The 26,796-nt window shown below is 33.2% G+C and overlaps 1 protein-coding gene, 1 long non-coding RNA gene, 1 other non-coding gene and 1 pseudogene across 10 annotated transcripts in view; all 4 read right to left on the reverse strand.

Moving 5' to 3' along the window:
• Positions 1-18,989, reverse strand: part of LOC125853233 (uncharacterized) — a 32,779-nt gene extending 13,790 nt beyond the window's left edge. The window contains exons 1-2 of the long non-coding RNA XR_007445147.1: positions 18,813-18,989; positions 15,705-15,828 (exon numbers count right to left, since the gene is read on the reverse strand). This is a non-coding gene — a long non-coding RNA (uncharacterized LOC125853233). The remainder of the gene's footprint in view (positions 1-15,704; positions 15,829-18,812) is intronic.
• LOC125847786 (ATP-dependent DNA helicase Q-like SIM) overlaps positions 1-24,019 on the reverse strand; it is a 37,423-nt gene extending 13,404 nt beyond the window's left edge. Inside the window, exons 1-16 of one of the 8 annotated variants that reach the window (XM_049529892.1) lie at positions 10,639-10,725; positions 9,759-9,813; positions 9,054-9,660; positions 8,744-8,963; positions 8,534-8,644; positions 7,859-8,048; positions 6,973-7,321; positions 5,949-6,175; positions 4,870-4,926; positions 3,756-3,836; positions 3,435-3,498; positions 2,424-2,523; positions 2,263-2,346; positions 1,694-1,781; positions 1,505-1,597; positions 577-669 (exon numbers count right to left, since the gene is read on the reverse strand). In XM_049529892.1, coding sequence (XP_049385849.1) covers positions 577-669; positions 1,505-1,597; positions 1,694-1,781; positions 2,263-2,346; positions 2,424-2,523; positions 3,435-3,498; positions 3,756-3,836; positions 4,870-4,926; positions 5,949-6,175; positions 6,973-7,321; positions 7,859-8,048; positions 8,534-8,644; positions 8,744-8,963; positions 9,054-9,630 — 2,334 coding nt within the window. In that variant the 5' untranslated portion in view covers positions 9,631-9,660; positions 9,759-9,813; positions 10,639-10,725. The other 7 variants (XM_049528601.1, XM_049529337.1, XM_049527864.1 and 4 more) reach the window with 7 other exon arrangements.
• TRNAG-CCC (transfer RNA glycine (anticodon CCC)) lies at positions 16,036-16,106 on the reverse strand. The gene has a single exon. It is a non-coding gene; the product is annotated as a tRNA-Gly (tRNA).
• LOC125852717 (ATP-dependent DNA helicase Q-like SIM) lies at positions 20,845-23,795 on the reverse strand (annotated as a pseudogene).
• Positions 24,020-26,796: the final 2,777 nt, after the last annotated feature.

A 26,796-nucleotide genomic window follows, 5' to 3' on the forward strand; every position in this document is an offset into this window, starting at 1 on the left:
CTCCATACAGAAAGTTAAAGAAAATTGTTGTATTGCATATTTGTATTTTTGGTGTAAACAAGAATGTATAGAGAAGGTAGAGCAACTAGTAGATATGCTAGGATCTTTGTAATTAGCCTTCCAAGTCCCTCTATGTACTAATTTTTGGAGGTCACCAGCATATCCTTAATGTTGAGGAATACAACATTACTAGTTTCAAAAAAATAATCCTTACGTAAGGGTACTAACTTTTTGGCACCAACTTGATGTTTGTTAGTGAAACTTCTAGACTTACAATATAGAATAAACCAACTGAACCTTCATTAGACCAATAATAGCAAATTAGAAAGGATTCCAAGTATTTGTTTCCACTCCCTGCCAGGCTAACACATCGTACATGTTTCTAAAATTGGAGTTTTCAGCATTGAGAACAGCGTGACTAATTTAAACCATAATACAGTAAAGTATAAAATGAGAAGGATATATCAGAAAGGTCATAAAAGTAACGAAGATTGGATGGATTTGAGAAACATAGTGCCAAAACTTAGTTGTACAACCTTTTATGAAATAACAAAGGTTACTATGCAGAAAGCATACCATGTCATCGCCCTCCCTAATAAATCCTTCAACTTCCAACAGTCGAGCAAGACCTCTCCACCACAAGAGGTCACTTGCACTAAATTGTTGATACTACAACAAAATACACAGAAGACAAATGACAAGATTAGAATTGCAATAGGAAAGGGTAAATACAAAAGAGTCTTAGCAGCAATGTTGTAAAAATGTTGGAAAACAACAAAAACAGATCGATTACAATAAAAGAAATATCAGGCAATTCTCTTGCATTAATTGAACACGAAATAGAAGAGTGGAGTTGATGTTATATGCTACTGGAAAGATTGGAACCAAAAGTAGATATAAATATAATTCTCGATAAGTACGAGAATTTACAAGAATAGAAGAATGCATGAGTAACTTAAAAGGTACTCTCTACAAAATGAGTAACTTTAAAGTGGTATAGTATACCAGAATAAATGCACAGCGGATTGACAAAGTTTTCTGTAAAAGAAAATTGGCACTACAGAGATGAGTAGAATTAAACACGACCTTGTTAAGAGTAGGAGTAGCATGTAGCTGGAGGACACCTGCTCGACAAGTTGAAACTATTTTCAGTATGACGTAGTAGCTTTATACCATAGGACGGGAATTGCAGATTATTATAAGCATCCCAACATATGATTGATGTCAAAAAAGATTTTGAAGAAAGCTCTTCGAGAGCAATCCAAATTACAAACATGATATATCTCCAGGGAACTCTATTGGCAGGGCATGAAAGATCCCAGAAACTGGTAACAAGAAGCTCATTCAAATTGAAGGAAAATTTGTTGGTTCTTTGTCATATCCCTTGGTAGACATGCTCTTTCTAAAAGGGCCCTCGCTGAGAATTTTCAATGGGGCATGCACATCAAACTAGCAGATAGCAAGGGATAAGATGGAGAGAGAGGGCCTTGAGCAGAACAAGTACCTGTTCCCTTATTCTGCTGACTAAAGCCTTGATGTTTGGCCTCTCGCCAAGTCTCCCTTCATAACCACCATAGGAGATGTCTGCAAAATTTCTCTGCGCCAGAAAGTATTAACAATGACCAGCAATGCCAATATGAGATGACAAAGTACGAAGGAGGGCAAGCAAATGTGAGATGGCAAACGTACTCACACAATGAGTAGAAACAACTTGCAAGAAGATCATCGCCTCAGTCTTTAAACTCTGTCTTTCAGGTGGACCTTTGATGCATATATCACACCTGTGCATTATGTACCAGGTAAATGACATAAACTAAGAAACTGAACTCATTGCAAGTAAGAAAACCTATGATAAACATGTAGTTTCTTGAGCAAAAATTGATTTTACTCAGAGGATAAAGGCAAATGTCAGTAAGCATTAATTGAAAAAGATATTAGCCAATGGGATGTATTTGCCACATCTTTACATGCATAGGAAGTCATCTTTTACTTCAAACTGCTACAAATGAATCGCTCTTTTATGTGGCATGTCCTGTGATAAAACGAGCACCTGAAACCTCAATTTAGAGACTAACTTAAGAGGAATCAAATATTAGAAACAAACTTATAGCTCATCAATAATGCTGTTTCTTTGCCCTCCACACCCACCCCGAAAGGACAGTGGAAGAGAATTAACAGAACAGCACAAGCACACATCCTTGACATGAAGCAGCTTGAAAGGAACAAAAGAGAAAGCACAATAGCCAGTGTGTCTTGACATACACAAGACATTTCTCCAAAAGAAAGTGCTCGCCAAAGTACTCCACAAGTGTCTTGGATCTACAGCAAGAAGTGTTCATTCCATATCTGTTGAACATAACCAACACATAAGATGGAAACCAAAGTACTAATTGAAGACGTTCAATTAATAATTATCTTACTACCTAAAGCAATCAGATAACATCTTATATGCTTGTCTTGTCTGCTCCTCACTTCTTTGACTTGGTAGAAGCGTAGGTGTTCTTGACAAGTTTGCATACAGGACTGTTTCACAAAAAATCAAACAGCTTAAAAATACATGTAGTGCCTACCCTGTTGGAAGCCGATGTCTCAGATCGATAGATAAACATGACTCTTCTGGAAAATTTAAGTTGAATAAGATAGCATTTTGGTGTAAGTGTATCAAAACCAGACTTTATGCACTGCAGGATAAACTCTGCTAAACCCAGGAGAAGGCATGAGGTTCCTTATCACCAAAGCTATTCATATAGTAATATTTTGACAATTGTCAGATTTCCTTTCACCATATTTATTTTCCTAGTAAGTGTGCTAAAATCCTATCATCAACTTCTTCCTCAGTTGTTACCTGTGTCATTATTATGTATACTTTTCTTTCTAAACTAAGTACCTTCAAGAAGACACTTTGTACATTCATTTAACTTTTTGTAATGAGAACCATTTTGACCGTACAATGTCTAGCATTTCTTTTATATGATTCTAGGATTAGCTCCTATGTTTTTAAAGTCAATCACTTCATAAAAAATGTCAAACAACTAGAAAAGGTGAAACAGTTAAATGTAATCATGCCAAATTTCTGTGGACATGAAATGTGCATCCATGTTAGATTAGAATTAAGAGGTTGCATAACCTTTTTCCATGACTGCAAATTCACAATATTTAAGTATTTCATAGAAATTATGTCCTTAGCTTTTGAATTCTAACATAGAACTTCCAATTTTACTAGAAAACAGCACTGCTTCAATGCCCATTATAGGTTAATTTTCTCGGAGAAACTGATCTCATGCATCAGTTGGGAAATTGTTCATCTCACAATCCCAAACATTAGTATAAATGATGAACCAGTGGATAACATTATTTTTCTCTTGGAAGTAAAATGATTCTTCTCAAGATAACGACAAATAAACAACACATAAAAAAAAATCAAATCAACTAACCACACTCTGCTACTTTTCCATCCCGACCAGCTCGACCAGCCTCTTGATAATAAGCCTCCAGACTCTGTAAAGGTTACAATAGCTTGACCAAGAAGCATAACTGAAATAGTAACAAAAAGGCAACTAAAAGAAAATAGTTCAAATAAGTCCTTTCACATAGTGCTTCTTAACAACACATATAAACATATATACAATCATGTTTTGAGAAGGACAAAAGACAAAATAAGGAAGGTGCTCAAGATTCACATAGAGTCCGTTTACATGAGTAAACAGACGTAGTTAAATAAAATATATTAAGGATATCTAGCTGAGTAATTGCACCTGGGGCCAACCATAGTGGATGATCCTTCGCACATTCAACTTGTCAATTCCCATCCCAAAGGCAATTGTTGCGACAATGACCTGAATATCAGAAAGTACAATGCATAGCCTCAATTAACTAATAAACAAGAATAAAACCTAAATGTAAGTAAACAACTTTAAGCTCAAGAATATTGCCTATCTGCTGTCAAAATATCTTGAAGATACTATTATCAAAGAGTTGAAGTGGATGCAGGATTGCACAGCATGCTTGAATATCACTAACCTTGGTAAAAGATTTAGCAGAAAACCTTTGCAATGGATTCATCTTATTATACCAATTATCAATAATGGTAAAAAAAATGATAGCCTATGTTGAATAGAAGGAATTTTTTTCAAATCATTATGACTTACTTATGACAGTTCAATCAAAACAAAATAGAATAAGAAAATCATATTGCCTGACTTGAAGACAGTTTACAGACACGATAACCACTCGTGATTCGGGAAACAGGACCGTAGAACCACAATTCCATGTTGCGGACTTCTTTGTGGCATCTTATCAATAACATTTAATGATGATGTAAACGGGTAAAATCTTTTTTAGAAGTGAAGTTCACTAATAAATTATTTTTAAAAAATTTCATCCATAAGAATTGAGGCAGGAATTAAATAATAAGAGTCAAAACCTAGATTTGCATACCACATTATATTCTTAATGAACAAAAACCCTCTTATATTAGAATCATCTATTAGTAAATTGTATCTGACAGTACAGAGATTGGACAACACAGAAACTAATTCAACCAATAAAAACAAATACTAAGAGTACTATGCCTCAATGCCAAACTAGAAGGGTTCAGCATATGAATCCTCAATTGGACCAAGTTCAGATAAATAACCTATAAAGCATATGAGATCAGGACATAGAGATTGATCAAACTTGATTCACACAAAAATGAAGACAATAAGTTCAACGATGAATTTCTTCTTCATGAACATGAGGGAGTATACACATATCACTCTAAAATATTGAGTGCAAAGGATCAAAGACCTACAGACATGCAATAAATTGTTAAATAAGATACAAAATGTTTGTTAATATTACTCCATCTAACACATCACCTAGCTTTACCTGCAGAGTGTTCTCGTGAAATTCCTTATGCACCTGCCTCAGATGTGATTTTGGCAACTGAAAAGCGAAAGAGCAAACATTACTGCTCAATTGACAAGGAAGAGTATATCAAGCAACTTCATTCCTAAACAGCATCATTTTTTGCAATGCCCAGGGCTGATGCGGGCGGGTCAAAGAGAAAGAGTTGGAAGGCTTCTATGTTACCAAGCTGCTGACAGAGGGTAACATATGACACCATAGGAAAATCTCACGTCGAAAAGTTTGAAAAAAGAGTGAAGTGATATATAAGAACATATAGCACAAGTTCATATGGTATGAGTGCTTTTGGGCTTGATGATAGTGTTATCCAGGAGACAAATCTGTGGGTTCTGTTAAGCCAAAGCGCACAATATGTGCCACAGGCTTATGTTACACCAACTATGACATCAAAGCCAAGTTCCCGAAGTACGATGATGGGGCAAATCTTAGCAAGGACACTTAGTTGTAAGGAGGCACCCTCATGTGACACTCACGACAGAGGGTGAGTTAATGAGGACGAGTCAAAGTTTTCAATTAATGAGGATTGGAAAGTTTTTAGATTGGCAAGCTTTTGAATAAGGGGTACATATGACACTTAAGGCAAATCTCACATCAAAAAGGGAGAAAAGAGTGAGGTGTTACATAAGACATACCATAAGTTTGGATGGCATGCGTGTTTTTGGATTCGATGGTGATGTAGCATAAGAGACCAATATGTAAGGTCAATTGCACAAAAGTGGACAGTATGTCCAAATGCTTGAGCAGTGAAATTTTTAGACCTTGACTATAATCTAGCAGACATCTACCACATAATATCTCGGTGACAAGTTATACCTAAATTACATGAAAGAAAACCAATTGAACAGCATGCTTATGATCACCTTTAGTCCACTTTCACAACTATGGTATTTTGCATCCTAAAGACATGCTCCTACATCATGCGACCATGCAAAATTATCTGAAATCCTTCAAACAATTATAATTTGTGGTGAATTAAACGCAACTCGATAAAACCAGAGGGAGAGCAATATAATTAATTCAACTGAATGGATATATATTACCTTAGCATTGTAAGCAGCAGCCTTGATCCCAAATTTAGAAAGAAATTTTGATATACTTAATGTTTCTTTCCTAGTTGGGGCATAGATTATTGTTGGTCCATCCACCAACGGTTTGTGTCGAAGCTTTGCTCTTTCTTCTGGATCATTGGCCAGATCAGGAGTTTTGTGCAACAGAAAACCACTACAACCTTTCAGTGGTAGTTTTCCACTAAATTCACCACAAGAAACTGCAGCAATTATTAACATCAGTACAATTTATTTGAATTCATAAAGTAAGTTATACGAGTAAATGACCAAGCTTATAATTTAAAATAATAAATTTACATTCGAGGTAGCCAATGAGAAATTGAGGAAACCCCTAAAAAGTACCCTGGACGAGAAGATGAAGTTTTTACTTAAGCTGCAACAGTGCCGGTTAGAGGCAAAGGAAAACCCACAAAAAACATTCCCTTCTTTGGTTTTAAGAAATGAAGAGACTATCTGTCACACAAAAAGGTCAAGTATGAGAATGCAAGAAAGAGTAGGATGAGATGCTATTATCTTATGTGGTCTTTTGATCATGTATTAAGAGAGTTGTTTCATAGGATAAGATGATTCAAGGTTTTTTCATCTATCCATTTCCAGGGATAAGCCATATCTATCTCAAGCTAAGGTTATATCCTCTTGAATCTCATACTAAACAATCTTGCACCGATGTGACGATAGATTGTCTAGTGGTTATTGCAAGTGAGTAAACTGAAACTTAAACACTTTAGAATGTAGACAAAACTACTGCTGCAGCTACGACAAAACAAAAGGAATTGTTTCAATCCACACTAAGGTAACTACTACTAAAATTTTCAAAATTCTCTATGTTCATGGAAAATAATTTTCAAGGTCTCTGCTGTGGCTTTCGGACTTTGGTAACAGATCGAGTTAGTGATAGTGTAGTCTTTAGTGTCATGGAAGATGGGGTCAATCAAATTTTCTCTTAAATTGGATGTGTACTGTATAAACGATCTTTTCACTCAAAGAAGAGTTTTACCATCCAAATCATCAACATCTTGCACAACATCACACTCATCTTCCAGATACTCAACAGACAGTTGTCTATCCTTCAATGAATCTAAACCATATCTCCCAGGAGAAGGTACTTCATTGTCACTGTCAGAAACAGCATCCCCCTCAACGTCGTCTACATTAACCTCATTGATCCCATTACATTCATCCATGCAACCATTGGAAGCATTATCAGAGCTTTCAGAGTTCTCCTCCAAATTTGTAGACATGAACTTATTTTTCGCGGAAGACTTCCCTTTTCTAGAATAAATGCTTATCAATTCATGAAAATCCTTCTTGTAGGATGCTAAGGATGATGTTTTAGAGTGTTTCACCTGCAAGCAGCAGAAATGAAGTGATTTACCATTATTTCAATCAGCATGCGTACAGATAATGAACACTGTACATTTAGAAGGTTCAAACACTAATACTGTAGCAAAAAATAAAACTAAAAACAATCAATGGGAACTTTATTAATATGCAGTATAGCCCTTTCATGGTATTATGCAGCAGACATAAAGTGACACAAAGATTAAGGATCTAGTTTAAATACCATAACTATTCAAAGGAAGTAATAATTTAGTTCTTGAGTGTGAATTCATGATTAATTGATAGGAAAACATAATGTCACAATTTAAGTATTGAGTTCTCTGAAGAATTTAACATCATGGGAGTTTAAATGTTGAATGGATTATTAACAATAAATAAGTGTGTTCTCAACCCCNCCCCCCCCCCCCCCCCCACACACACAACAAACAAAATAAGGAAAAGTAAGAGAAAGAAAGCAAAGAATGAAACGGTGCAGCAATTGCAATTGCAGGACATACAAGCAATACCAAACCAAGAATAAATACCGGTGTAAATTAGCTTACTAAAAATCGGAGATTTGGCCGGAAAAACGAAGTGAGAACAATTTTTGTCGCTTTTGACATGTGCAATGACTGCAGAATGTCTTCTCGAACACGAGTAGTGGCTGTAGCAGTCAGTGCCATGATCGGAATGTCAAACTTCAGGAACTTCATGGTATCCATTCTAAAGCTCTCTCTCAAAACAGATAATCGCCTATGATACATGGAAAATTTGTGTCAATATTTTCCTGCAGCTTTTGCTTGGCTAAAACAGAGTTGATAAGAGATATATCCGAGGAGTTTGTCTAGTCATATGCATGGTATTTTCTTATCAGTTAATAAGCATGATGTATTAAGAATCATATCTATGCTCAACTGGTAAATTAGTCCTTGTAATTGAATAACAGAAATTACTAGGAAATAAATGGGACATATTAGAGTCCGGTGTAATTTGATAGCCTGGTCTAGCAAAAGACTGTGTCTACAGTGCAAGCACTACCTTCATAACAGAATGATAACAAAACTCAAGGAAATTAAGAAAGTTGTTGTGGTGTGTTACTAGATAAATGAGGAGAAAGAAGTTGATATTTGCTTGTCAGAAGCAACAGGAACACAGAGGCTCCTTGAGCTTCAACTGCAAGAACCAATTTCAAATAACAGCATTAGTCTGATTTATCAAACAAATAAAAGAATAAAAACCTGTAATCTGGTCGAAAATCATGACCCCACTTAGAAACACAATGAACTTCATCGACTGCAAATAGAGCAATTCCACGACTTTCTGCAAGGCTTTGGAGGGGTTTTATGAGTCTGAAAGAAAAGGAAAAACGAAAAACAAGAAACTCATCTGTCAAACAACAGCCAATCCTATCCTTGAAGTACAGTTCAAAAAATTAACATGCTCAATACCTTAGAATTGTCTCAGGGCATACATAAATGATACTATACATGCCTGCCATTGCTTTTTGTTCAACACTTCGATCAGTTTGACCAGATCCAAGGAAGCAAGCAGAAACACCATGTTTTGCCAACTTCAAACACTGATCGTGCATCAAGCTAATCAACGGTGATATAACTATGACAACCTTCCCAGTCAGCAATGCCGGAATCTGAAAACACAAAGATTTCCCTACAGAAACATAACTCTGAGACGTTGAAAATCACATTTTACAGGAAGGGAAAGAACGGTGAAGAAAGAAAAATTGTGAGGGGCTAATACCTGATCCTGTTGCTGCAAGAACAAGACAGTCTTGGTGAGATAACCAAGCTTCCAGAGCATCTTTCTGAAAATCCTTCAACAATGGAAATCCAAAGTGTTTCTGCAACAAAGTCTTGACCTTCTTTTGCCAATCTGGTCCAATATCTTCATCTTTACAATAAGATGATGATACAGCCTTTTCAGTTGCAACGTGGAGATCAGAATCCTCTAGAGGAGGATGCACATTCTGGCCTCCCGTATCTCTTTGCAAGACTTCTGATTGAGACATATTCAACTTATTCATTGTCTTGCTTCTTTTAGGTCTACTTGCTGATTGAGTGAATTCGTTTATGCTCGATTGCCGTATTTTGCCTGCAGAACAAGACGAAGAAGAGGAGCCTCTTTTTCCCAGCATACCAGCACGACTGGTGAAACATGCAGTACTAGTTGATGCACTTGCAGTGTTTCTTCGAGAATCATCGAGTAGATAATCAATCGCACTATCAATTGATGGACCCACAACTTCTACAGCATTTGTAATATCAGATAACTCAAATCCCATTCCAACCAATTCAGCAACAACTTGGTCTGGGTCCATACTGTAATAATTGTTTCAAGAACAATGCAGCTGAGAGTGCACATACACACAAAAGTCAGAGAGTCCAGATTGAACTACAATCAAACAAATTGAAAACTTCAGAATATTTACTGTTTTGGGGGACTTACAGACACAAAACTAATTTTTAAAGTCGGAAAGTGTTTCAGTTTTCCTGATGCGATGCTGCGATGACTTGAAAATAACACTGATAATCTAACACTTCTCTAACTTCAATCAAGAATTGAATTAACAAGAAGTTCTCACAATAGACCTTTTATTTACATAATTTCCCAATTATTGCCAAGTGATATTCCCCATCACACACTAATTGTTTACTTTTTCCAACAACATTTGTTCTAAATATCATTAAATACAATCAATCAAATTGAAAACTTCTGGACATAGGAAAAAGAACTCGCTCACAACTACATTGACTGTTTCTAAGGTTGGAAAGTATTTCAGTTTTGTTGATTCAATGCTGCAATCTTGAAAATAACATTAATAAGCTAATAATTCTCTAACTTCAATCAAGAACTGAATTAACAAGAAAAAAACTTAAGGTTGGAAAGTGAATTGATAATCTTATAATTCTCCAACTTCAATCAAGAATCAAGAATTGTATTAACAATAAAATTTCAAGGTAGGAAAGTGTACTGATAATCTAATAATTCTCAAACTTCAATCAAGAATTGAATTAACAAGAAGTTCTCACAATATACCTTTTATTTACCTAATTTCCCAATTACCGCCAAGTGATATTCCCCATTACACTAATTGTTTACTTTTTCCCACAACAGTTGTTCTTAACATCATCTATCTGATTATGTAAATACAATGAAACGAATTGGAAAAAAGAACACGTTTACAGCTACATTGACTGTGTTTTAATGTCAGAATTCGAAAAGTACTTCAGTTTTCTTGCTTCAATGCTGCAATCTTGAAAACAAGACCGATAATCTAATAAAGATTTTCAACAATATTTGTTCTTAGTATCATCTATGTGATTACCTTTCTATGGAGACGAAGAACAGTGAAAACCCTAGTGTTAAAGAAACGGAAAATTGGATCCCCTCCTCTACAGCGCCATTTGTCCCGCCTAAATTAAAGCGAAGGTTTGAAGGCAAATATTGTTACAGCGTCGTCTCCCACCGCATATATATAAGTGAGGATATTAACCGCGTGATGCGTACCTATCACGCCACACGCCTTTTTATTTCTAAAAAAATTATAATTAGTATTTGTTTCAACGTATTATTTCATTTTATGTGAATTTTTATTTCGGGTAAATTCTTACACGGTTAATTAAAAAGGGTGTGTATTCGGTTTTAAATTTGTTTTGAACTTCATCCTTAATAATATCCAAGAAATTGTTCTTTCAAATACTTCTCAATTCTCAAAAAAAGCATCTATATCAAGAATAACTTAGTAAATTAAATCTTATATTCATTATTTTTCTTTATGAGAGTGAAAAAAATTAAAACGACAGTTAAAATGGGACGAAAAGAAAAGATTAAGAAGTCTTTTCTCTTTTTCAAAATGGAGCAAGACTCTATCCATCTCTCTACTGGTGATTATTGTTTGTTCAATCATCATGTATTTGATCACATCTAGTTTCAAAATTGTCCTAACCTAACTTGATGTCACGCTTAAGTTTGTTCTAATTATGATTTGGGGAAAAGGCCAAATTTATTTATGTATTGTTAGAAATTGGAAATTGAACAATTTCGTCTTTCGTTAAACTTTTGATCTAATATCACTTTTGTTAATTTTTATTTTTTTTGCATATAATGATAAACGATGACGATCATGGTGAAATATGAATGAAATTAGTGAACCATTATTTTAAAAAAAATAAAATGAATGAACATCTTGATGATATTAAAATTGTGTTATATATTTCAATCATTCAAATTTATTCATATTATTAAGTGATTGTAACGTTAAAAAGGAAATACACTTAATAATTAAATCAAGATAATGTTAAATGGCAAGGAAATTAAATATGCATCAAAAAAGATATTTCCGTTGCCGGGGTTTGAACCCGGATTTCAGTATTCAAATTGAAATTGCCAGCGCTACAACGGACTAGTTTGGTATAAATGTTGCGAACAAAATATATTTAACACATTATGAAAAAAAAAAACTAGCTGAGGCTATTGAATTTTCTTTTGTACGCTGGAGGAAGTCTCTATATAATTTAACCACTATTTTTATTTGCCTCAAAAATATGAATTTCACCAACATATGAAAACTAAATGATTAAATATTCATGTTTATTGGTCAATTTAATTAATCAAAATAAATTAATTTATGTTTATTTATTGCAATCTTAACTTCAAAAAATCACTAAATAAGGATATAGTGATAAATTTATCTAGTTTCTTGAGTGACATGAAAATCTGATATGATGACATACAAATAGAAACGAAAGGAGCAACTATTAACATTACACGTAACCTCAAAGGTTTTCTTTGGATTGAAAAATAATGACCTTTTTCCTCTAGAGTTAAAACCTAATTTTGTAAATTATATGTGTTTCTCGTCTTCTCTTAATTTTCTAATTTTTTTACAAGAAATATTTACTGAAGAACATTTTCTAAAAAAATATACCATTCTTTGTTGTTTGATTGCTAAACTGTATTTTTAAAAAAGGAGAACATAACTTCCGTCACATTTAGATGGAAGTAATTTTCTGTCGCAATAAATTTTAATTTTTAAATTCATATAAATATTCTAACCAAATTTTAAAAGTTATGCTTAATCTTTAATACTTTTTTAAAAAAATACAAAATCAAAACACTATGTCATATATGTTTTGCAAACATAATTAATAATGGCTGATAAATATTTGGGTGCATAAATTGTATTTTATCATTTTGCTAGAACAAATTAAAAACAAGTGAAAACATTTTAAAAGATATTTACTTACTTTAAAATTTTAAAAAAGATATCTACTTACTTGAAAATTATTAGGGGGGTAAATATGAAGAGGATAGTGAGGCGGTTTTCACATGACGTTCAACTCATCTAAATATCAGGTCATACGGGTTTTAGTTAAGATGTACATTTGTTAGAAAGCTAAATATAACATAAAACTAGATAAAAGAAAAGTATCGTGTCACCTTTTTTTGGGCCAAGGATCCTATTTATTTTAATTTTTTCTCATTTTTTGACATCTTTTATTATTTTTTCTTCTTGATATTTTTGTATAAAAATGAATGTGTTAATTTTTATTTCTTCATTCGTTCATGTTCTTTAGCATAACAATTTAATTGTCCTTATTTCCATGACTATTGGCGATCATAACTTTTAAATTATATTAATAATGATGATAATAATATTGAAAGGTGAATAGTTGATTAATTGAATTTAAAGATTCTTGGAGCTATTAAAAATAAAATAAATAGATAAATAAATAGGTGATTTGACACATATCTATGATTTTCCTAGACCATTCATTTTTTTCAAATTATTTTTTTCAAATTATTTTTTTACCATTTATTTAATTTTCAACTTATTAAACTTAATTCAAAACATACAAAATCCACCATTAAGCAAACATTTGTTTCCCTATATTAGTAACACCTAAGATTTCAAAAAAAAATTATCTAACAAATAACAAGCCAAAAGAAACATCATTTGCTAGTACTAATTATTAACATGCTATTGTTATATTACAGTAAGAAAAGGAACAAGAAAAAAAAAACACTTTGATATTCCCCTATGTAAGAAGAAAGCTATATTTTGAGAAAAGATTTACTTTACTCTACCAAATTAAAATTTGCATCACATAGGCCAAAATATGAGAAAGTATCTTCCCTTCTCAATTTGTTTTACATCTAACAGTCTTAAATTTTTATAATATGCGTATTGAGAGAGAAATAAAAATAATCATGGAGAGTTTATCATCCTCCAAAAACATTATGATAGATAGAATGCATTACAGTGTCATTTACTGTTGAGATTGTAAGGAATACTTAGTACTTATAGTTATTATATTTTTTTATATTTTATGTTAGTGTCTTATAAACAGAGACATTGTAAAAACTTTATAGAAATGATCTTATTTTTTTAAGTATGTTTTTTATGCTTATTATATTTATGATTTAGTTTGACTCGAAGAATAAGAAAGACTATTGAATGATGAACGGCTTGAGCGAGTGGATGTTGACAAAATAATTGAAAGATTTTACATTAATTTTATATTTTTCTTATTCTATCTTTAATTATTAAGATTGTAAGAATAATATATTTATTTTTCCATAATTTCTTTCTTTATTTTGTATTTTATATGAATTTCTATCTTTTGTAGTTTATAATTTTTGTTAGTTAAAAATATTAATTTATAACTTTTTTGGTCATTATAATTTTTTTTCATGATTTTTGATAAATTCTCCTACTTCTCTATTATTGTAAAATAATAAATATGTCATTGACAATCCATTCTTGTTCTTTAATGTAAAACTCAATGATCTGTATTTTTATTACTCACACAACCTTTTATTATCATAACCTCTAAAATAATTTTAAGTCATACTCATGACTTTATCTGATATGTTAGTCCTATAAATATAGATATTACAAGACTCTATAGAAATTATTAAATTAGTTTTTTAAGTTATTATATTTTTATATATATATTATATTCATGCTTTAATTTGACTTAATGAATAAGATGAAGGATATTGAATGACGATCAACTCATTTGAATGGATATGGACAAAATCTCATAGGAATGTGCATTGAGTTCGTATTGTTTCTTCTTCTATTTTTTCAGTGATTAAGGTCATAAGAGTGATGTTGCATTATTTTATTTTATGTTTTCACTATAATTTCAATTTATTTTATATGAATATCTAATTGTCGTAAATTTACAATTTATTTTAGTTCAAAATAGTAACATATGACTTTGTTGGAATCTACTAAAACTACTAATTAAAAGTTTCTTCTATGAAATCAATTATATGTGCAATGTGTATATATAAGCACACCTCTTTTATCTATATTATATTTAATAAAATTATTGATATCTTATCGTCTTTTATAATCGCGCGAAGCGCGAACAAGTTCACTAGTAAAAATATATTTATGTTATATCTATATTTTATAATCACGATAGAAATATATTTATTAATTATGTGATTACAACATTAAAAAATAAATACACTTAATAACTAAGATCTAAAAAACGACCTTCATTAAGTACAAATAAATCTAACTTAAATGTTTGCAATTGTTAATAATGTTGGGAATGTTCACATTTATTTATTGAAAGTTTGAAAAAGATAATGTTACACAAACGATAAAGGGAAAAATATGTATTTAAAAAATTCCGCTGCCGGGATTTGAACCCGGATTCTTCAATAAGATAGAATTGCCAGTGCTACAGCGGACTGTTTTTGTGTTAGGAATGCAAACAATAGTATTTGTACCATTTTGGAGAAACTTATTTCACATTTGTGCACAAAACAACCTTAACTTACATATAACCCCTAAATTTTTTCTTTTATTTTTCCTCTCGATTAAGGATAATTTCGCGAACTTAGGAAAAAAGTTTATTGGTACATATTTCTCTGTTTTTTTTCTTTATTACGTATGTTACTATCTTTCCCACCCTGAAATTTCTAACTTATTTTGTTGTGATTTGTGATTCCCTCTTGATAATGATATAATCCGAGCTTAAACGAAGAAGTGTATATTCATATAGCCAATCCAACTTGTTTGGAAACTGGGACGTAGTAAAGTAATTATTATTGTTGTTGATGCTGATATTGTGAACACCCTTACTAGCATGAGGATAATCACATATTAGACAAATTGCTTGTTATTGCCAAAATTTGCAAAGATTTCAATGTAAAGAAAAGGAATATTGCAAATCTTCAGAGATGAAAGGAAATAGTATGTTGATCTATGCTAATTATTATTGTTCCTTTGTCTTCTTGATTTCCCAATTGCACTTTCATAATCATCAGGGTACAATCTACTAACTTCGAACTGCAAATTCTAATGCTTCATTCATCGCTTCTCGAGCATCAGCAATGTGAACATATTTGGTTAAGTATCTTTCTTCATACCTTAAAACTCTGCCCTCAGCTTGTTCTAATGCTTGTGTTATTATCCTTAATTTCTCTGCTGCTATTTGCTTCTTTTGCCTTTTCCTCAAGATTGGCAAGTATAGCAAGAATGATGATGTGAAGCCTATAATTGCAAAAGTAATGTTGTTAAAATACATTTGAGGTTCTGTTAAGAATTCATCTAAAGTAGATGAGTTGTTGAAGTAAAATAGAAAGGGGAATTGATTCTTTGCTTTGAATCAATAGGGGCATAACTTCATATCACTTGCTTGAAGTGATTTATATTCCAGAAAGGAATAAAGCTAAAAATAGAAGTAAAAAATGAACTAATTGCGCATCCGGGGAATCGAACCCCGGTCAGTACCGTGGGAGGGTACTATGATACCACTACACCAGATGCGCTTCTTCTTGTTAATGGTGCCACTAAAGTTAACTAATTAGGGGGGAGGGGGGCAGGCAAACACAGATCCGGAGATAACGTATTATAGAAGTGTTTCTCTTATTTTCAATCCTAAATAAACCTTAAGTGCTTCCTTCTCAAGGCAAGCTAAGTGTACATAGACATCACTTTTTGTTAGCATGGCAGTCAATCTTCCTCGAACCGTATTAGAATCAGGCTACGTTTACATTTTCGTTTTCTTGGAGATTTCCATGTTCGCTTTCTTTGCCATTCAGCAAAACTGGAAAAGGGGTTGGGACTTATCATGGACAGCAACATATCTACTTCAGGATAAACATGGAATGGCTGCTATGTTTCAGAACTGAGGAACTGCCTTCCACGTTCTGTTACTTCTGGATATTTTATCTGCACACGGTCGGTAACATTCGCTATAAATGATCATCCGTATCATTGAAAATAACCACATACAAACATACTCCAAAGTTCAAGATTGATTTCAAAGGTAACATAACATAACATAAAGAAAGTGGAAAATAAGGCACCAAATGAAAACCTTTACCAACCCCCACCCCCTCCCAGAAGAAATATACCGCTAAAGATGCATCATTTTAGGAAACAACAGCTGTTTTAACAATCAAACTTCCACACGTTTGACTAGTTCTACCTTTCCACATTCTCCATCAAGTAGGAGGAACCAGACGGATAAAGTAAAACAAGCAAATCACAAATATAGCACAAACCAAGCAAAAGGGTAATTAAACGTCTTATTCTTAGTGACAGTTTCAAACTACTGCAGTTTTCCTGGGAGACAATCTTATCATAAGGCAGTCCTGTCCCAATAAAATCATCTTTTGTCTTTTTGCTTTGTCCCAAAACCCTTGACCTCTATCTTAAAGTAAAAGAAACTCATATCCAGGACATTTCAAATTATAACAACAGTACTGCTTTACTTTCAGAAATAATAATTATCCAACCGAGGATGAGTGAGGGGATAAAATGAAATAGAGGCGTGGGTGCTAAAGACCATTGAAACCTATGATCTAGACTATTCTAGAGTTGTCAGAAATGGGATATAATAACAATATGTGGAAAAAGGTTTGAAACATCAAATTTCCGAAGCAACTTTTTCTTGTTTGGTGTGCAGTGCAAGATGAAATTTTAAGGAGGATATTTGTGAGTTGGTATGTATGTGTGAAGAATCTGGAGAAGATGCTAATCATGTCTCGTTGCATTGGTGGTTGGCTATACAACTATGGAGTGTTGCATTCTCATTCCTTACATCTTTTGGGTGTAATCACTGACAGTGGAGGAAACAATTATAAGTTGGAGATTGGAAAGGATAGGCAATGAAAGGAAGGCAGCTTGGAAGACAAAACCTCCTCGTGTCTTTTGGAGTATACAGAACAAACAGAATATGTACAAATAGGCGAATGTTTCATAATAGTGCGAAAGACAGAGAAAGTATTAGAAGATCTTTTCTATTTCACTTGTATTTTTGGTATGACAGAAAAATAGCATATTGTATGGATAGTTGGTCAAATTTGGTCAAATTAGAAAGGATTCCAAGTATTTGTTTCCACTCCCTGCTAGGCTGCAACATCGTACATGATTCTAAAATCAGAGTTTTCAGCAGTGAGAACAGCATGACTAACTTAATCCATAATACAGTAAAGTATAAAATGAGAAGGATATATCAGATAGGTCATAAAAGTAACGAAGAATGGATGGATTTGAGAAACATAGTGCCAAAACTTAGTCGGTACAACCTTATATGCAGAAAGCATACCATGTCATCGCCCTCCCTAATAAATCCTTCAACTTCCCACAGTCGAGCAAGACCTCTCCACCACAAGAGGTCACTTACACTAAATTGTTGCTACTACAACAAAATACACAGAAGACAAATGACAAGATTAGAGTTGCAATAGGAAACGGTAAATACAAAAGAGCCTTAGCAACAATGTTGTAAAAATGTTGGAAAACAACAAACACAGATCAATTTCAATAAAAGAAATATATGGCGATTCTCGTGCATTAGTTGAACACGAAATAGAAGAGTGGAGTTGATGTGATATGCTAGTGGAAAGATTGAAACCAAAAGTAGATATAAATATAATTCTCGATATGTACGAGAATTTACAAGAATAGAAGAATGCATGAGTAACTTAAAGGTACTCTCTACAAAATGAATAAATTTAAAGTGGTATAGTAGACCAGAATAAATGCACAGTGGATTGACAGTTTACTGTAAAAGAAAATTGGCACTTATGAAATGAGCAAAATAAAACACGACCTTGTTAAGAGTAGAGTAACATGTAGCAGGAGGACAGCTGCTTGACAAGTTGAACCTATTTTCAGTATGACGTAGTAGCTTTACACCATAAGACGGGAATTGCAGATTATTATAAGCATCCCAACATATGATTGATGTCGATTTTTTTTTTGAAGAAGTCTCTTTGAGAGCAATCCGAATTGCAAACATGATATATCTCCAGGGAACTCTATTGGCAGGGCATGAAAGATCCCAGAAACTGGTAACAAGAAGCTCATTCAAATTGAAGGAAGATTTGTAGGTTCTTTGTCATATCCCTTGGCAGACATGCTTTCTAAAAGGGCCCTCGCGGAGAATTTTCAATGGGGCATGCACATCAAACTAGCAGATAGCAAGGGATAAGAGGTAGAGAGAGGGCCTTGAGCATAATAAGTACCTGTTCTCTTATTCTGCTGACTAAAGCCTTGATGTTTGGCCTCTCGCCAAGTCTCCCTTCATAACCACCATAGGAGATGTCTGCAAAATTCCTCTGCGCCAGAAAGGATTAACAATGACCAGCAATGCCAAAATGAGATGACAAAGTACGAAGGAGGGCAAGCAAATGTGAGATGGCAGACGTACTCACACAATGAGTAGCAACAACTTGCAAGATGATCATCGCCTCAGCCTTTAAATTCTGTCTTTCAGGTGGGCCATCGATGCATATATCACACCTGTGCATTATGTGCCAGGTAAATGACATAAGCTAAGAAACTGACCTCTCATTGCAAGTAAGAAAACCTATGATAAACAAGTATTTTCTTGAGCAAAAATTAACTTTACTCAGAGATAAAGGCAAACATCAGTAAGCATGAATTGAAAAAGATAATAGCAATGGGATGCATTTGGCACATCTTTGCATGCATAGGAAGTCATTTTTTACTTCAAACTGCTACAAATGAATCTCTCTTTTATGTGGCATGTCCTGTGATAAAGCGAGTACCAGAAACCTCAATTTAGAGACTAACTTAAGAGGAATCAAATATTAGAAACAAATTAATAGCCCACCCCGAAAAGAAAAGTGGAAGAAAATCAATAGAGAAGCACAAGCACACATCCTTGACATGAAGCAGCTTGCAAGGAACAAAAGAAAAAGCACAATAGCCAGTGTGTCTTGACATACATGAGATATATCTCCAAAAGTAAGTGCTCGCCAAAGTACTCCACGAGTGTCTTGGCTCTATAGCAAGAAGTGTTCATTCCATATCTGTTGAACATAACCAACACATAAGATGGAAACCAAAGTACTAATTGAAGTCGTTCAATTAATAATTATCTTACAACCTAAAGCAATCAGATAACATCTTATATACTTGTTTTGTTTGCTCCTCACTTCTTTGACTTGGTAGAAGTGTAGGTGTTCTTGACAAGTTTGCATACAGAACTGTTTCACAAAAAAATTAAACAACTTAAAAATACATGTAGTGCCTCCCTCCCTCTTGGGAGCCGATGTCTCAGATCAATAGATAAACATGACTCTTCTGGATAATTTAAGTTGAATAAGAGAGCATTTGGTGTAAGTGTATCAAAATCAAACTTTATGCACTGCAGGATACTCTGCTAAACCCAGGAGAAGGCATGAGGTTGCTTATCACCAAAGCTATTCATATAGTAATATTATGACAATGTCAGATTTCCTTTCACCATATCTATTTTCCTAGTAAGTGCACTAAAATCCTATCATCAACTTCTTCCTTAATTGTTACCTGTGTCATTATTATGTTTACTTTTCTTTCTAAACTAAGTACCTTCAAGAAGACACTTTGTATTAATAGTTATCTTATGTGGTCGATCATATATTAAGAGAGTTGTGCCATAGGATAAGATGAAGCAAGGTTTTTTCTTTTATCCATTGCCAGGGGCTTATCTATCTCAGGCTAAGGTTATATCCTCTTGAAATCTCATACTAAACAATCTTACACCGATGTGACAATAGATTGTCCAGTGGTTGTTGCAAGTGAGTAAATTGAAACTTAAACACTTCACATTGTAGATGAAAGTACTGCTGCAACTACAACAAAACAAGAGGAATTGTTTCAATCCACACTAAGGTAACTAACATTAAATTTTTCAAAATTTCCTATGCTTACACAATAATTTTCAAGGTCTCTGAAGTGGCATTCAGACTTTGACAAATCGAGTTAATGGTTGTGTAATCTTTAGTGTCATGGAAGATGGGGTCAATCAAATTTTCTCTGAAATTGGATTTGTACTGTATAAACAGATCTTTTCACCCAAAGAAGAGTTTTACCATCCAAGTCATCAACAACTTGCATAACATCACACTCATCTTCCGGATGCTCAACAGACAATTGTCAATCTTCAATGAATCTAAACCATATCTCCCAGGAGAAGATACTTTATTGTCACTGTCAGAAACAATGAAGCATTACATTCATCCATGAAACCATTGGAAGCATTATCAGAGCTTTCAGAGTTCTCCTCCAGATTTGTAGACATTAACTTATTTTTCGAGGAAGACTTTCCTTTTCTGGAATAAGTAATTTATCCATCATGAAAATCCATTTTGTAGGATGCTAAAGATGATGTTTTAGAGTGCTTCACCTGCAAGGAGCAGAAATGAAGTGATTTACTATTATTTCTATCAGCATATGTACAGAGAATGAAGACTGTACCTTTAGAAGGTTCAAACACTAATACTTAAGCAAAAATAAAACTAAAAACACTCGATGGAAACTTTATTATAGCCCTGTCATGGTATTATGCAGCAGACATAAAGTGACACAAAGATTAAGGATCTAGTTTAAATACCATAACTAGTCAAAGAAAGTAGTAATTTAGTTCTTGAGTATAAATACAGGATGTAATTGATAGGCAAACATAATGACACATTTTAAGTATTGAGTACTCTGAATAATTTAACTTCATGGAAGTTTAAATGGTGTATGGATGATTAACAATAAATAAGTGTGCCCCTTCCCAGTTCCCCCACCCCCCCATACACACATACACAACAAACACAATAAGGAAAAAATAAGAGAAACAAAGCGAAGAATGAAACGGTGCAGCAACTGCAAATGCAGGACATACAAGGAATACCAAACCAAAAAAATTACCGTAGTACGGTGTAGATTAATTAACTATAAAATCGGAGATTTGGCAGGAAAAACGAAGTGAGAACAATTTGTGTCGCCTTTGACATGTGCAATGACTGCAGAATGTCTTCTCGAACACGAGTAGTGGCAGTAGCAGCCTAGCAGTCAGTGCCATGATCGGAATGTCAAACTTCAGAAACTTCATGGTATCCATTCTAAAGTTCTCTCTCAAAACAGATAACTGCCTATGATTCCTGGAAAATTCGTCAATATTTTCTTGCAGCTTTTGCTTGGCTAGAACAGAGTTGATACGAGATATATCCGAGGAGTTTGTCTAGTCATATGCATGGTATTTTCTAATCAGTTAATAAGCATGATGTATTAAGAGTCATATCTACGCTCAACTGGTAAATTAGTCCCTGTAATTGAATAAGAGAAATAACTAGGAAATAAGTGGGACATACTAGAGTCAGGTGTAGCAAAAGACCACGTCTACAGTGCAAGCACTATCTTCACAACAGAATGATAACAAAACTCAAGGAACTTAAGAAAGTTGTTGTGGTGTGTTACTAGATTAACGAGGAGAAAAAATTCGATAATTGCTTGTCAGTAGTAACAGAAACAGCAGAGGCTCCTTGAGCTTCAACTGATCAAGTGCCTAAACAAACATAGAACCAGAATTCGAAAGGTGAGCCCACCCCACCACACACCCAATGTGAACTACCTCCTGCAAAGACTGTAGCTGGCTTGGTCATAAGAAGTACCTTCTTATTTATTTGCACTCTAGGAAAAGAGACTATAGGATTCATCTTATATCAAAGGATTTACTCAGTGCTGAAATTTTTTGACCGATTTCAAAAAATAGCATTGGTCTGATTTATCAAACAAATAGAAGAATATAAACCTGTAATCTGGTGGAAAATCATGTCCCCACTTAGAAACACAATGAACTTCACGGACTGCAACTAAAGCAATGCCATGACTTTCTGCAAGGCTTTGGAGGAGTTTTACGAGTCTGAAAGAAAAGGAAAAAAAACCCAAGAAACTCATCTGTCAAACAACAGCCAATAGTATCCTTGAAGTACAATTCAAAAGATTAACATGCTCAATACCTTAGAATTGTCTCAGGGAATACATAAATGATGCTATACATGCCTGCCATTGATTTTTGTTCAACATTTCGATCAGTTTGACAAGATCCAATGTAGCAAGCAGAAACACCATGTTTTGCTAACTTCAAACACTGATCATGCATCAAGCTAATCAACAGTGATATAACAATGACAACCTTCCCAGTCAGCAATGCCAGAATCTGAAAACACAAAGATTCCCCTACAGAAACATAACTCCGAGAGATCGAAAATCATATTTTACAGGAAGGGAGAGAATAGTGAAGAAAGAAAAAGTGTGAGGGGATAGTACCTTATCCTGTTGCTGCAAGAACAAGACAGTCTTGGTGAGACAATCAAGCTTCTAGAGCTTCCTTCTGAAAATCCTTCAACAATGAAAGTCCGAAGTGTTTCTGCAACAAATTCTTGACCTTCTTTTGCCAATCTGGTCCAATATAACAATGACAACCTTCCCAGTCAGCAATGCCGAAATCTGAGAACACAAAGATTTCCCTACAGAAACATAACTCCAAGACATCGAAAATCATATTTTACAGGAAGAGAGAGAATGGTGAAGAAAGAAAAAGTGTGAGGGGATAGTACCTGATCCTGTTGCTGCAAGAACAAGACAGTCTTGGTGAAACAACCAAGCTTCTAGAGCTTCCTTCTGAAAATCCTTCAACAATGAAAGTCCAAAGTGTTTCTGCAACAAATTCTTGACCTTCTTTTGCCAATCTGGTCCAATATCTTCATCTTTGTAATAAGATGATGATACAGCTTTTACAATTGCAACATGGAGATCAGAATCCTCTAGAGGAGGATGCACATTTTGACCTCCGGTATCTCTTTGCAAGACTTCTGATTGAGACATATTCAACTTATTCATTGTCTTGCTTCTTTTAGGTCTAATTGCTGATTGAATGAATTCGTTTATGCTTGATTACCATATTTTGCCTGCAGAACAAGATGAAGAAGAGGATCCTCTTTTTTCCAGCATACCAGCACGGCTGCTGAAACATGCAGTACTAGTTGATGCACTTGCAGTGTTTCTTCGAGAATCATCGAGTAGATAGTCAATCACACCATCAATTGATGGACCCACAACTTCTACAGAATTTGTAAAATCAGATAACTTAAATCCCATTCCAACCAATTTTGCAACAACTTGGTCTGGGTCCATACTGTAATAATTGATTCAAGAACGATGCAGCTAAGAGTGCACATACACACAAAAGTCAGAGAATCCAGATTGAACTACAATCAAACAAATTGAGAACTTAAGAACGTTGACTGTTTTGAGGGACTTACAAACAGAAAACTAAATTTTAAGGTCGGAAATTGTCTCAGTTTTCCTGATTCAATGCTGCAATCACTTGAAAATAACAGTGATAATCTAATAATTCTCTAACTTCAATCAAGAATTGAATAACAAGAGCAATTTTAAGGTCGGAAAGTGTTTCAGTTTTCCTGATTCAATGCGGCAACCACGTAAAAATAACACTGATAATCTAACAATGCTCTAACTTCAATCAAGAATTGAATTAACAAGAAGTTCTCACAGTCGACCTTTTATTTACATAATTTCCCAATTATTGCCAAGTGATTCCCTATCACACTAATTGTTTACTTTTTCCAACAAAATTTGTTCTAAATATCATCTATCTGATTATGTAAATACAATAAAACAAATTGAATACTTCTGGATAGAGGAAAAAGAACTCACTTACAACTACATTGACTGTTTTTAATGTTGGAAAGTATTTCAGTTTTCTTGATTCAATGCTGCAATCTTGAAAATTACACTGATAAGCTAATAATTCTCTAACTACAATCAAGAGTTGAATTAACAAGAAAAAATTAAGGTTGGAAATTGTATTTATAATCTTATAATTCTCTAACTTCAATCAAAAATTGAATTAACAACAAAATTTCAAGGTAGGAAAGTGTACTGATAATCTAATAATTCTCTAACTTCAATCAAGAATTGAATAAACAGGAAAAAGTTGAAGGTTGGAAAGTGAATTATAATCTTACAATTCTCTAACTTCAATCCAGAGTGAAATTAACAATAAAATTTCAAGGTTGGAAAGTGTACTGATAATCTAATCATTCTCTAACTTCAATCAAGAATTGAATTAACAAGAACAATTTTACGGTTGGAAAGTTTACTGAGAATCTTATAATTCTCTAACTTCAATCAAGAATTGAATTACCAATAAAAAATTTATGGTCAAGGATAATTTAACAATCCTTTAACTTCAATGAAGAAATCAAGAATTGAATCAACAAAAAGTTCTCACAATATTTACATAATTTCCCAATTATCGCCAAATTATATTCCCCATTACACTGACTGTTTACTGTTTCCAACAACGGTTGTTCTTAATATCATCTTCGAAATTCGGAAAGTATTTCAGTTTTCTTGATTCAATGCTGCAATATTCAGAACAACACCGCTAATCAAGAATTGAATAAACAAAAGATTCTTACAATATCGTAGACGAACAACATTGAAAACCCTAGTGCTAAAGAAAGGGAAAACTGGATCCCATCCTCTGCCGCGCCATTTGCCCCGCCTATAAATTAAAGCCAAGGTTATATATATAAGTGATTCACTGGGGTGTATCTATCACGCCACGCGTTTTTATTAATACTAGTAAAAAAATTATAATTATAAAACATTGTTAAAAGATGTATATTTATGTTCAATATATTATTAATTATAATTAATTAAAACTATAATCTGATGTAAATACATATTTGGGAAAAGTTTTTGCGCAGTTATTAAAAATGGGTGTGCGTTTGGTTTTAATTTTAGTTTGCATGGTTTGGTTTAGATTTTGAAAATTGTCATCCAATTCGAATTAACATAGTTAATATATCAAGAAACCTCTAAATTGTAAATTTCATACTTACTAGGCCTTTGGATATGTATGTCCAAACGTTGATCTCATTATTTCATATCGTTAGATAAAATTTCAAATTCTTCAAAAAGCATGATTTGAAAATACAAAAAATAGTACGCAAGTTTATACTTTGTAAAAACAACTCACATTTATATTTACTAACCATTTATATCATATGTAAATAAAATTTATAATTCATATCATTACTTTTAAAATTATTTATATCTCATATAACGATTATTCTCATCAACATAAAATTTATTTTTATTTCAAATCAATCCCTACTTTACCATTTATATTCACCAATTTTATTAGTTTTGATCAAATGTATTTACCAATGGCAAAAGGTAACAATGTTGATTCGTCTTCTCAGTCATGTGATCGAGAAATGCAAGTTCGACGTGAGAATATTGTATGTACTATGTAAGGATTATATTAAAAACTAGTGCACTACGACGTATGTTCACTTTTATTTTTTATTTGATTAAAGTTTGATTAATAAATGTTGTACTTTTTTAAGAATATATAGTTTTGTGATAGTGTAATATATGATTTTATAAACTTTTGCTTATTTGGTATGATTGTATAAAGAATTGAGACAATTTTAATAGTTTTAACTTTTATAACTTGTGAGGGTTTTATATGTATGAGAAAACCTACAATATAAAAAAAGATATAAATTGCATGTCCAAACAAAACTTCAACTTCATCTTAGGATTTCATATTATGATTTCATATCGCATGGTCAAACAGGCCCTTAAATTATATATGGAGTTTTCTATTACCCAATTATGATCTTTTCATATTGAAGTACCATAGGTGGGAGTGGGCATGTTATGGTATATACCGAATTATCATACCTTTTGAAATTTTTAATACTATGGTTTTGATATTATATAATTAGTATGTATATGATATACATTTTAATTATTCTTGATATTTGGTATTTAAAAACAACACATTGAAATGCCGAATATCATACCAAGGTACATAGTTACATAAATAACATATATATTATTAAAATACTAACAAATATGCAACTTAGTATTAGTATAAACTATAAGGGGTCGTTTGGTACAAAAATTAATAACGCAGAGATTAGTAATGCAGGGATTAATAATGCATGAATTAATAGTGCCTGGATTAGTAATGCAGAGTTTATTTTTATCAAGTGTTTGGTTCAATTTCTCCAACCTCATCTTGTGTTTGAATTAAAACTTTATAAAAAGTTTCTTTCTAATTATATCCTTGAATTATTACGTAATTGGGTCAAGGTAGATAATTGCCATACAATATTTTTTTTATAACAT

Source organism: Solanum stenotomum, chromosome 1 (genome assembly GCF_019186545.1).
Source record: "Solanum stenotomum isolate F172 chromosome 1, ASM1918654v1, whole genome shotgun sequence".
Classification (NCBI taxonomy): domain Eukaryota; kingdom Viridiplantae; phylum Streptophyta; class Magnoliopsida; order Solanales; family Solanaceae; genus Solanum; species Solanum stenotomum.